Genomic DNA, 13,115 nt, shown 5'->3' on the forward strand with positions numbered 1-13,115 from the left:
CTATCGGTCCCCCGCAGAAACCATATCTCACAGACACCGTAATAGAGGGGAGAATGTGAACATCATCAGGCCACATACGCCAAGTCCAAGTCCAAGAAGAAAGCATCGTCTTTGTCATCTCCCGCTTCAGTATTTGCAACTGAATAGTACTATTATGCATCTCAAGCTAGTTTCAATTTCTATCCTCCATATTATACTTCAATCGAGACTTGACCAGCTTGAGTTTGAGGTTCATGGGATGCACCACAATACACTCAAGTATCTTCAACAGAACATGTGGTTGTGGGTGAGTGGGATCATATCCTATATGGTCACCAAATTAGCAGTTAAGTTGAATTAGTTACGACAATGATGACGTCAAACACCATAAACCCATCATCGTATTTCGAAGGTGGATGTCAGAGTGTATTAAGCACACCTTCTCAGTAAGACGAAGACGACGATCAAGGCCTATAACCTCGGCGTACTCGACAAGCACTGCATCGTTAAGAACTTAGAAAATATAGATAAATTTTCTAAGTATTTTTTCTGTAAACAATTTATTTTTTTGCATTTATTTATTTACTTTGTATTTTTTAAAATATAAATAAATTTATTTTTCTTTTAATTTTAATTTTTTTAAAATTTATCCAATCAAACTCGTCACCTCGAGGTGACGAGTTCCAAAGTGACCGTTGCTCATATGCTTGGTGACCAACGATTAGTTTTTTGAATTTTATAGGTGACGAGTTCCTTCGAATATTTTTAAATTTAAATATTATATTCTTATTTTGTGATTTAAAAATAATTAAATTTTTAGATGACGGGTCATATTAATGACAAGAAAATAATGACCCACGTGGGGTCTACTACTCGGGGACTATTTAAAAATAATATCCGAAGAAACTCTTCACCTTAAGGTGATAAATTCCTTGTACATTATACCATTTGTCGTATTTTTCAAAAGAAAATTTAGGCCGACCTAATATCATAGTTAATTAACCCACTTGGGGTATTGGGCCAGAAAAAAAACCTGCGCCTGAGCCTTCAAGTCCACTCCCAACACATTTTTGTTTTCGTTCACGTGGATTTTATTTGATTTTCCAAAGGGGTGTGAGCCCATAAAACAATAGTAATAAAAATTTAACATGATTAAAAAAGGGTAAACTACTTTACTGGTCACCTAATACATACATACATACATACATACATACATGCATGCATGCATCCATACATACATACATACATACATACATACATACATACATACATACATACATACATACATACATACATACATACATACATGCATGCATGCATGCACATACATACATGCATGCATGCATGCATCCATACATACATACATACATACATACATACATACATACATACATACATACATACATACATACATACATACATACATACATACATACATACATACATACATACATACATGCATGCATGCATGCATGCATACATGCATACATACATACATACATACATACATGCATGCATGCATGCATGCATACATACATACATACATACATACATACATGCATGCATGCATGCATGCATACATACATACATACATACATACATACATGCATACATGCATGCATACATACATACATACATACATACATACATACATACATACATACATACATACATACATACATACATACATACATACATACATACATACATACATACATACATACATACATACATACATACATACATACATACATACATACATACATACATACATACATACATACATACATACATACATACATACATACATACATACATACATACATACATACATACATACATACATACATACATACATACATACATACATACATACATACATACATACATACATACATACATACATACATACATACATACATACATACATACATACATACATACATACATACATACATACATACATACATACATACATACATACATACATACATACATACATACATACATACATACATACATACATACATACATACATACATACATACATACATACATACATACATACATACATACATACATACATACATACATACATACATACATACATACATACATACATACATACATACATACATACATACATACATACATACATACATACATACATACATACATACATACATACATACATACATACATACATACATACATACATACATACATACATACATACATACATACATACATACATACATACATACATACATACATACATACATACATACATACATACATACATATACATACATACATACATACATACATACATACATACATACATACATACATACATACATACATACATACATACATACATACATACATACATACATACATACATACATACATACATACATACATACATACATACATACATACATACATACATACATACATACATACATACATACATACATACATACATACATACATACATACATACATACATACATACATACATACATACATACATACATACATACATACATACATACATACATACATACATACATACATACATACATACATACATACATACATACATACATACATACATACATACATATACATACATACATACATACATACATACATACATACATACATACATACATACATACATACATACATACATACATACATACATACATACATACATACATACATACATACATACATACATACATACATACATACATACATACATACATTATCATGTTAATGTTCATGTGATATCGTAGAGTTCAAGTTCAAATTTAAAGTAACATGGTGAAGAAATGAAGAAGAATTCGAATAACAATAAATTAGGAATAAAATAAGAGTTAATTGCTTTATATCCTCAAGGTATGACTATCATTTTAAATTAATCCTTAAACCTTTAAATGTTAGAATTTTATCCCTAAACTATGACTATGACTTCTAAACCAGTCCTTAAACTTTTGAACATTTCAATTTCATTCCTAAACTATAACCTTCATTCTAAATCAGTCCCCAAACTTTTTAAAAATTGTAATTTTATCCCAAACTATACGTATATACTAATTACATCCCTTATTAATAAAATTGTTAGGTCAAGTTATATTATCGTATGTTTGAAAAAAAATCAAAATTTAGGTTAAATTATGATTAAAAGTAATTACATATTTTGATGAATTTGGGATGAAATTGAAATGTTTAAAAAGTTTGGGCCCAATTTAGAATGAAGTTTATAATTTTGGGATGAAATTAAAATGTTCAATAGTAAATTGAAATGTTCAATAGTTTAAGGAATAATTTAAAATAAGATTCATAGTTTGGAGATGAAATTAGAATATTTAAAAGTTTAAAGACTAATATAAAATAAAAGTTATAGTTTTGGGACATATAATACAATTAACTCAAACCCTTTCTCTTAACTTGGTACTTGAATTTTTTTATTCTCAACATAATAATTGCATTTCCGAGGGAAATTGTAACGAATAGTTATATTTTTTTGAATAATCAAATTGTTTTTAATAATTTTCCATTTGCTTTAAAACCCCTTCGACTCGCACACTAATATCTCTTCGCACATCCCCCGCCGTCAAACAAGCCTTTCCTCCTAAGCCTCTCTATTGCCTTCCAATTACGAACCGGTATAATCACAAATAAGGTAATCTCTGAAACCCTAAACTCTACTCGAAAGAATTTTCTTTTCTGCTTGAGTCTTGGGATTTCAGTTGTGTTATCATCCTGCTATGTTTGATGGCTTTCTTCATCTTACTGCTCGTTGTTCTGTCTCATCTCATATATTCTCTGTGTTTATCGTTCATCGGCGTGAAATGAGTCCACGCCGCTAATGACACCTTTAGTGGTGGCGGATGGCGCGCCACCGCTATTTGGAACCCTCACTTTCTGGGAATTTAACAATTTTCCTGTTTTTTTTACACGGTGTGAACTAGGAGATATTATTTGATCGGATCGAATAAAAAAAAATTGTATTAATCGAGTTTACGAGCCCTATTTTGCAACTTAAACCTTATTTAAATTTTTTTAATCAAATCTAGTTTATGAAATTTGAATCAATTTGTTTGAGTTTTTGTTTGAACTTTAATTGTAAATATTTAGCATAATTTTATGTTACTATTTGCTCTTAATCTAAATGGTTTTCTATAACAATATACTATAGCCATATAAGGTATATGTTTTTCATATATGATATTATCATTTAGAGTCTAGAGATAGGACACTAACTTGAAGAACAATCCACTAATTATTAAAAGTTTTTATTTATCCGAGTTCTATTTTATAGTTTAACTCGAATATGAAATTTTTTGAGTTGAGTCTAGTCAAATAGAGAGTTTTTAACGTAAAAAATTTGGTTTTATCTACCTGAGTAGTTTGAATGGATGCTATCTCTTTACATATATATATATTTGGTTCATTCGGTTCAATAAGAATTGTAAGATTTTTGAGACTTCAGTTTTCATATTTATTTATATGTTTAAATTTTGTCTTAAACCACACACTATATATATGTGTGTGTGTTTTTCTTAGAATGAATCATATGCAAAGTTACTAATATTGCACTTAACATAATCTTCCTTTTGTTTCTGTTGGCATTTGGAATTGATTGTTAGCAGGTTGTATTTAGTGGCATCAGATATGATATTTCTAAGGAGTTGATTTAGATGATACAGATTTAGCGTACCATTTAGCCCAGGATGTGTTTCTGTGTTATGACGAATCGTGGAGGATATATATAATGAATTTTATTTAAAAAGTAAATGTTTTATTAGTTGTTATTTGATATCCATGAAATTTCTTTTGACCCTTGTTGTGTGGACTCTTGTTTTGGTTTTCTATCGACCTTCATCGAGTGTAAACTTACAAATTAGGCTACTTACTCTTTATGTCTTTGAACGTCTTATTAGTGTGATCTTTATTCTTTGTAATCAAGTTACACGAATGTGGGCTAAAGCTAAATGTTGAGAGAGAGTTGTTTGAACTTGACCACAAGTTTTATGAAAGTGTCTTGCTGGAATATGTTATTATGTATGACGATCCGAGGAATATAATTTTCTTTTCTAATCTCAGAATTGTATGATCCTTTTGTTTTCTGGTTGATTAAAACCCACCCTTTTTTGTTGCAGAGCTTCTTCCTTTCTTTTGTCATCTTTGATCAATTGTTTTGGCTTGATAATGGCAACTAGTAAGTTTCACTTCAGCCTTCAATATGTATATATATCTAATATTCTTTTGATATATATAACTAAGATCATGTATATTGGTTAGCATTGTATATAACTAAGATCACATGTATCGCGAGTCTCATATTGTAATTTATGCAGGGCTTCAGTTTGAAAATTCATGTGATGTTGGAGTCTTTTCCAAGCTGACCAATGCTTACTGCTTAGTTGCAATTGGAGGGTCAGAAAACTTCTATAGGTGAGCATGTCTTCTGCAGTTTTCTTTTCCTATTCTTGGTAATGTATTAAGGTTATATCAGCACCTTGCAGTGCTTTTGAGTCGGAGCTGGCAGATGTCATTCCTGTTGTTAAGACCTCTATTGCCGGCACTAGGATAATAGGACGGCTATGTGCTGGTGAGAGTTTTTTACAACTTTCACGATCTTATCTGTTAGATGCCTCTGACTTCACTTATCTGAGCTTTGCTTTGTTCTGACAGGAAATAAGAATGGGCTACTTGTCCCGCACAATACCACAGATCAAGGTAATTTTACGAGCTATTTTGAAGAAGGATGAACGTGATGTCGTTTGACGCTCTTCTATTATTATTATTATTACTGATCTGGATCTGAACTGTGGCATGTAAATCTTAGTGGCTTGTAATCACATACTTTTGTCACTAATTTTGAAGTTCAAACTCTGTTGTACGTTGCTATTTTCAAAGTTTATTGTTTCTTATTGAAGAACTTCAACACTTGCGAAATAGTCTACCAGATCAAGTTGTTGTTCAGCGGATAGATGAGAAACTTTCTGCTCTTGGGAACTGTATTGCTTGCAATGATCATGTTGCTTTGACACACACTGATCTAGACAAGGTAAAATTCTATATGCCATTGTAATAATTGATCGATATTTATAATGCTGTTCTTTTAATGGTATCAACTATATCCACTTCGAGTTGGCCTTACTCGTGAATTTCTATGCGTATCTCATCGGTGCGTTATTTTAGTTTCGGAGTAAAATGACAGGAGCATGTCTATTCTTTAGTATCTCAGTATATTACAGTATGTTCATAATGCTGTTCATCTGCAATTTGAACCAGGAAACTGAGGAGATAATCGCTGATGTTCTTGGTGTAGAAGTTTTCCGGCAGACAATTGCCGGTAATATCCTTGTAGGGAGCTACTGTGCCCTCTCTAACAGAGGTGGCTTGGTAAGATTGAAACCCTTCAACGCTAATTATCTCGTATTTTTTTCGATAACCCATATATATATATTGATTTTGGGTGTTGGATGGTGCAGGTTCATCCTCATACATCCATTGAGGATTTGGATGAGCTTTCGACACTGCTTCAGGTTCCGTTGGTGGCTGGCACTATCAACCGTGGGAGTGAAGTGATAGCTGCCGGGATGACCGTAAATGATTGGACCGCCTTTTGCGGGTCGGACACAACGGCAACTGAGCTTTCAGTGATCGAGAGTGTCTTCAAGCTGAGGGAAGCACAACCTACTGCCATTGTCGACGAGATGAGGAAGTCATTGATTGATAGCTATGTTTAAGTTTTTGTTTTGTTTTATGTCTTCTATTTAAATTGAAGTGCCCCTACATAAAAAATGCTATTACAATGTTTCATGTGATCTTTAACAAAAGATGTTTATTATGATGTGATGTTTAAAATTAAGTTGAGAAGACAACAGAATGTATATTATGAATCAGTCGATGTCTGATCTTGAAAATATAAAGAAATATTATAATAATTATGTCTTATATAGAGTGAAAAAAGTTGTCCAAATTGAAGAAGACAACCGCTAAAATCATTAAAAATTTGATATATTAAAAAAATATAAGGTAAAGTGTTTATTTTAGAAAAATATAACGGACAATGTCCAAAGATAAATTCACACATTACATAAATTAGACGTTAAATATAAATTATTGATTCTTTATATTACCCACATGAATAGCAACATTATTGACGTTTTTGAGTTTTGGTTTGTTAGTTCATTGAAATGAAACAATAGTTTGATATTAATTAAAAAAAAATTCACATTAATTCCAAGGCTTACTTTATTAATTTTTCCCAAACAGTGAGGGCCCCCAAAATTCAGATTTGAAAATCATAGCGCGAAATCATTGATTCAAAAGAAGAAGAAAAAACGCATTTTGCCTTCAGATTTCCATTAACGGAAACTTAGAGACCCACACTGATCTTGGCCAACTAATTTTCAGACCCCCACTTGTTTTTTTGTTCGAATATTTCAGGGGTTAGTAATGGCGAAGCTGGAGAAACATGTTTTAGCTGAGGGTAGTTTATACGAGTTCAAAGAAGTGGATAACAGCGAGCGGTTAGCCGAAGAAGAAGCCACATTAGTTCAAAAAAGGCTGCATCGACGCGAATCTGAGAATGTCAGTGTTCTTCTTTACCCTAATTTTAAACACGTTGCTTTGATTTTTATTCTTTAATCTTTTTGGCTGTGCTTTACATATGTAGTGAAAGATTTGAATGCTAAAATGAGCTGATACTGCTAAGGAATTATCTGTTTTCACATTCTCGAACTGAATAGTTAAAGGAAAGCATATAATTAACTCAATTGAAATCATTATTATCAGTTATTAGATTGAAGGAACTAAAGAAATGACAATTTGTTTAGACTAGGATTCAGCATTGCTATTTATACAGTTTTTAAGGTTAGAAGTTTTGTGCTGAGGATTTCAAACCTTCAACTGGGATATGGACGCAAGATTATATGCTAGGAGTGAACTTATCAAATTTTAGCAGACGAAAACAGATTATTGATAGAAAATACCAAGAAAATATCTAAAATATATGAGAATTTGAAACTTTTAGGAGAGGCGACCTCCCCTGACAATCCCTTGGTCCATCATTGCCTTCAACAAGTTCGGTATTGACTCCTGAGTCGGGTTTATTTTTCCCCCCAACTCCACACACGGAGAAGTCGGCGAAGTGTCTTCTGTATCCTGACTCCCGACAGGCTTGTGGAGTCGGGAGACAAAAGTCCGACTAAGAAGGATCAATGCCAAACTTGTTGAGTGTCCAAATTCCTGACCAAGTTTCATTGCATAGCAATAAAGGGGTAAAAATGTTTGCTTTTGCTGACAGTTATTTTATTGAAAGGGTTATCTATAATAGTCAAGTAATAAACTCGATTCTTTTTTCTTTTTTCCATTTCAGGTTGATAAAATGCATAGATGCAATATTGAAGATTTACATGTTACAGTAGTTGATCTTTTGTCAAAGATTCATAATCTTGAGAATAGATTTGTTCGTGCATTTGTAGAATCTAGGATTTCTCAATTGCCTATTGCTGAGTTTGATGAACAGATTCAACTTTGTTTAGCTGAGTTAAAGCAGTTATGTACTCTTTATTCAATTGCAAATCCTAAAGGAACTCATGGATATGATAGTTTGGAAAGTTTGAGAAGTATGGATTTGATTACTCAAACACAACATAGTCCTCCTTGTCCGGAAGAAAGTGATCTGGTAAAGGAGTTGTTAGCGAAACTAATCGAGATAGAGAAGCATAAATCAGACAATTTGGTCAAGGATAATGAGCTCGAGGCTTTGCGGCATCAACAAATACAGTTAGAAGCTCATATTTGTTCTGTTGAGGAGCAGAAAAGCCAGTTGGAGGAAAATATGGAAATAATGCGGAGAGAAGTTGTTGTTATGGCTAAATTCTTGGATGATTTGCGGAGTGAAATGTTGGAACTCGATAGCAATACGGATTCAAGGATTTCCACTGAGAAAATTCTCGCAAAGAAATCTTCGAAATTCGAAGACGGAAAGCAGGAAATAGAAGTTTATTTATCTGAATTAGAAGGAAATTTACTTTTATCAGAAGAGTTGCGTGCTTTAGAAGAAAAATTAATGTATCCAAATGATAAGAGTGAGTACTGTCATATGGAACTACAAATTCCAGAGTTTGATGCTAAGAATTTCAAAGATGAGATAATAAGAAGATTGGAAGATGAAATGGAGGTGCAAAGGTTTGTTATGAGACAAAAGATCGAAGAGATGCAAAGGCAGTGGCTAGTAGTTCAAGAAGAGTGTGATTATCTTAAAATTGAAAATCTTAAACTCGTTGAAGAATGTAGTATGCTGCAGAAAGAAAATGATGACATTAGGAAAGAAACAATGGAGTTAAACGTTTGGTGTACAGTCTTAGAAGTAGAATTGAGAGAATCAGAAAACCTCCACAGAGAGAACCAGCTTTTGGAAGAAGAAATTTTGGCTCAATTGCAGAAAAAGGTACTCCTTCAGGATGAAATTTTGACTCTCAAGGAAACAATGAGCGAAATCAAATTCGAAAATGAAATAATGGAAACTTCTCTTGTGATTCTATCAAGAGACTATGAAGAACTCGAGGATGAAACGATGTTATTCGTTCAGAAAATCATTAGTAGTTGCAGGTGTGATAAAGTTTCCCTTGCAGATGCCTTGGGAACTCGGGAAACTTCGCTGGAAAATGAGCAATCCTGCATACAGGTTAATATTGCTACATGTTTTGTGGTTCTTGCGTGTTGATTGGAATCTTTAACATTAAGCAATCATTCGTCGCTTTGGTTTGGTATGACAATAAGTTATAGTTTTTCAAAAAACTTTCGCTTTTGTATCAGGTCGATGATGATCGGAACTGCAATAAGGAAAGTCTATTTATGGGAGTTGAGCTTGCAGAAGTTTTAGAGGTAGATGACTTGTACAAGGCTCAGCTAAAGAGGTAGAGTTCCTGATTTTGTGTCTAATGAACTTGCCTTATAGATAACAATATATTATCTTAAATATGTTCATTTCCCAGTTAGCTTCTTATGGTTCTGCATAAGCACTATATATAAGAAATGAGACAAAACGTGTTTTGAACGGTGCATTTGTCGCCTCGATCTTAACTAATATTTCCTTCCTTTTTACTCTTTGTTGAATTTTGACATCCATATTGTCATCATTTACTATAGCAGAGTAACCGAGTAATGTTGTATGTACTCTTTATTCCGGAATTCCCTCTTGAAGCCAGAATTATTGGAAAGCGAAAAGAGTCTCGGTAGAGCTTCGTTTAATATAAAGCTTCTTGTTTGCCTCATGCTAGCTAGAAAATGGAATGGGAATCGAATAAACAAATAAGCATTGTTCCTATATGTAACTGTCAAAGTAAGGGATATGAACACTAACAATCCTTTTTTAAATTTTGCTTGTGTTCAGTTTTCTGTCGAGCGATGTAAGCACTCATATAGATGTTCCTGCGAATTCGACAGGTGAAAGCACCGGAACAAATGACAGATACGAATGCAAGGCTCCGATACTTGAGATCGAGATGAGTGCAATGTATCAAATATGCTGAGGTAGAAGCTGCCGATCCAAAGGGACTTGCCGTGTAGCTTAAATGCTGGCAGTTACTCTTAGTGACATTCAACGTTGCCTACTCCGGGGGCCTGCCGGTGTAGATTTGTACGGTTTAAGGGAGGAGTAAGTGTGATATAAAGTGTAACAATGGCAGCTCTGTATTAATGTATTCGTAATGGTTTCATTTAAAAAATTTCAAAGACGAAATTTACTCTTACCAAAAAGAGAGTTATAATGACCAAAATTCAATTGAATGGATTAATCGTCTATTTTTTTTTGGATAAGTAGCATTTATTATCCAAGTAAGAAAGGTTCAACAAACAACAATCATCCCAATTGGGAGTATAAACAACTACTTACAACAAAAATGATTAGTCGATACCCCAATAATTACATAGATTAGTATTAACATTATCAATTCTATTGATTTTTTGTCACTGAGTTGGATACGGACAATCTCCTTAATAGACTTAAGAACTTGATCTGTTGTTCTTGATCCTCTTTTGAAAATCCTTCTATTTATTTCCTCCCAAATCAAGTAGTTAAAAGCGTTCCAAGCTATTCTCAGTATGGTGGAAAGTAAAGATTTGCCCTTCCATTTATGAGCAACCCATTCAATCCTTGAATCCCATGTCCTGTGAGTATCTCACATGTTAGTAAGATTCATGATAGAGTTCCATAGAGAAGATGCATAGGTGCAATAAAAAAACAAATGATTTCTAGATTCAAGATCCTCATTGCATAAAATACATAGTCGGTCAGAAACAATTCCCATTCTAAATAGTCTATCTCGAGTAGGAAGGCGATCCAGGATAACCATCTATGATTAATCGTCTATTTGAGTCTTACATATTACTCTTTTTTTTAATAGAAGCAACTAGTATTATTAAAAAAGTAAAAGTATCCGAAATTACAATAAGAGTTTACAACTGTCATCGTAAATTAAATACATAATTTAGACTTTTTCTATAACATGGAAACTAGTCACTTTAGATCATAGAAGGACCATACATGGAAAAGATTAAAAACTCAACCAAGAGACTTGAAAAAAAATAGATATGAATAAATCTGATTGCATCGGTAAATAAAACACAAAAGGGAATTAAGCTATTGAAAGACCACCGATAACTACAGACCAGAGCCGGGTGTCATGAGAAATTATCCACATACGCAAAATCACGCATCCAAATTCAATCCAAATGTCTATAGCAGAGAAGATCAACAAGATTTCGAATAAGCAACATCATAATCAGTCATGATGTCATCAAATCCAACTATAATAAAACATAAATAAGGATAAACGACCGAGAAAAACCCAAAAAAACATGCCACTAAGACAGAGATAAACGTGCCACAAAGGCAGAGATAAACGTGCCACAAAGACAGAGATAAACATACAACACAGGCAAAGATAAACATGCAACACATGCATAATTATTCTTGTTAAAAAAATAGAATAGACGGCCGGTAACCAACATCAAAATCAGTACCGTCATCGGCTAAAGAAAATTAAAGAAAAAAAATTGATCTGACCTATGAAAAAATGATACAAACTCAAAGAAAAAAAAAAGAAGGAAGACAAAGGAGAGAGCAACTAAAGAGAAGGCCATATTACTCCTTTAAATGGTATGCAATATTACTTGTAAAATTATTATTTTTATATAGTTTATAAACAAATTAATTATAGTTATTTATTAGACAATTTTTTCATAAACATGTATTTATTATAAATTATATTTGATTCTTTTATCTTGATATAGTATAATCTAGAGGTGACAAACGGGTCATTTGGATTGGGTTTGGGTATGGTCATTTAGGGTTTAGATTCAATTTAATTTTGTTCGGGTAGGATCGGATTTGGTTCGGATCTAGTTTGGGTGTACGGTAAATAAGATCAGGTCGGGTGTCGGGTCAAGTTAATTTTCAGGTCGGGTGATTATCAGATTTGTTGTTTTTCAGTTTGGATCAATATCAGATCGATTGATTTTTGGGTCGGGTCAATATCGAATCGGTTAGATTTTGGGTCGAGTCAATATCGGATCGGTTGATTTTCAGTTTAGGCCAACCTTTTGATCAGGTCAATTCGGGTTGAATTGATTCTAATCAAGTATATATAGAATTATTGATATATTCTTGTAAAAAAATGTCTTCTTGTTTGTTAATCTTATCATTTAGGTCTAATTTCAATTCTCAATCGCTCAATATTTTGAATTAAACCAACATTTAGAGATGATAAATTGATAATTTGGCACAAATTCGATCCTATAATTAGTGTTAAAATTTGTTATCAAAATTTTATATTAATATTGTATATAAAGTTTATAATGAAAACTATTTGATAAAGAAATGAATTTTTATGAATTTTTTTTTTCAATTATAAATTTGAAATTTTATTAAATTTTAAAAAACAATACATAACTTTATTGGTTAAGTTTTAGTTATAACATAAATAAACTTTATATTATTTTTATTACAAATCTAATATTATTTCCTTTATTTTAATTGTTTCTATTATTTTTGTTATAAATCTAATATTTTTCTTACAAGTAAGATACATAAACTTTATTTA

At 32.3% G+C, this 13,115-nt stretch overlaps 2 protein-coding genes across 3 annotated transcripts; both read left to right on the plus strand.

Annotated features, from left to right (window-relative positions):
• Positions 1–3,599: 3,599 nt before the first annotated feature.
• On the plus strand, positions 3,600–6,901 carry LOC120172856 (eukaryotic translation initiation factor 6-2). 2 transcript variants are annotated; one of them, XM_039180207.1, is made up of 9 exons: positions 3,600–3,673; positions 5,154–5,212; positions 5,352–5,448; positions 5,520–5,605; positions 5,689–5,733; positions 5,934–6,064; positions 6,292–6,402; positions 6,492–6,749; positions 6,788–6,901. In XM_039180207.1, the coding sequence occupies exons 2-8, from the start codon at positions 5,203–5,205 to the stop codon at positions 6,747–6,749; spliced, it is 738 nt and encodes a 245-aa protein (XP_039036138.1). In that variant the 5' UTR covers positions 3,600–3,673; positions 5,154–5,202; the 3' UTR covers positions 6,788–6,901. The 2 variants fall into 2 exon arrangements, with proteins under 2 accessions (XP_039036138.1, XP_039036139.1); XM_039180208.1 differs by lacking the exon at positions 3,600–3,673 and adding an exon at positions 4,826–4,881.
• A 2,144-nt stretch (positions 6,902–9,045) lies between these two features.
• LOC120172857 (sarcolemmal membrane-associated protein-like) lies at positions 9,046–10,698 on the plus strand. Its single transcript, XM_039180209.1, has 3 exons — positions 9,046–9,697; positions 9,829–9,929; positions 10,406–10,698. The coding sequence occupies exons 1-3, from the start codon at positions 9,080–9,082 to the stop codon at positions 10,542–10,544; spliced, it is 858 nt and encodes a 285-aa protein (XP_039036140.1). The 5' UTR covers positions 9,046–9,079; the 3' UTR covers positions 10,545–10,698.
• The last annotated feature ends 2,417 nt before the right edge of the window (positions 10,699–13,115 follow it).

The sequence above is a fragment of the Hibiscus syriacus genome, unplaced genomic scaffold, assembly GCF_006381635.1.
Source record: "Hibiscus syriacus cultivar Baekdansim isolate YM2019G1 unplaced genomic scaffold, ASM638163v2 tig00111881_pilon, whole genome shotgun sequence".
Classification (NCBI taxonomy): domain Eukaryota; kingdom Viridiplantae; phylum Streptophyta; class Magnoliopsida; order Malvales; family Malvaceae; genus Hibiscus; species Hibiscus syriacus.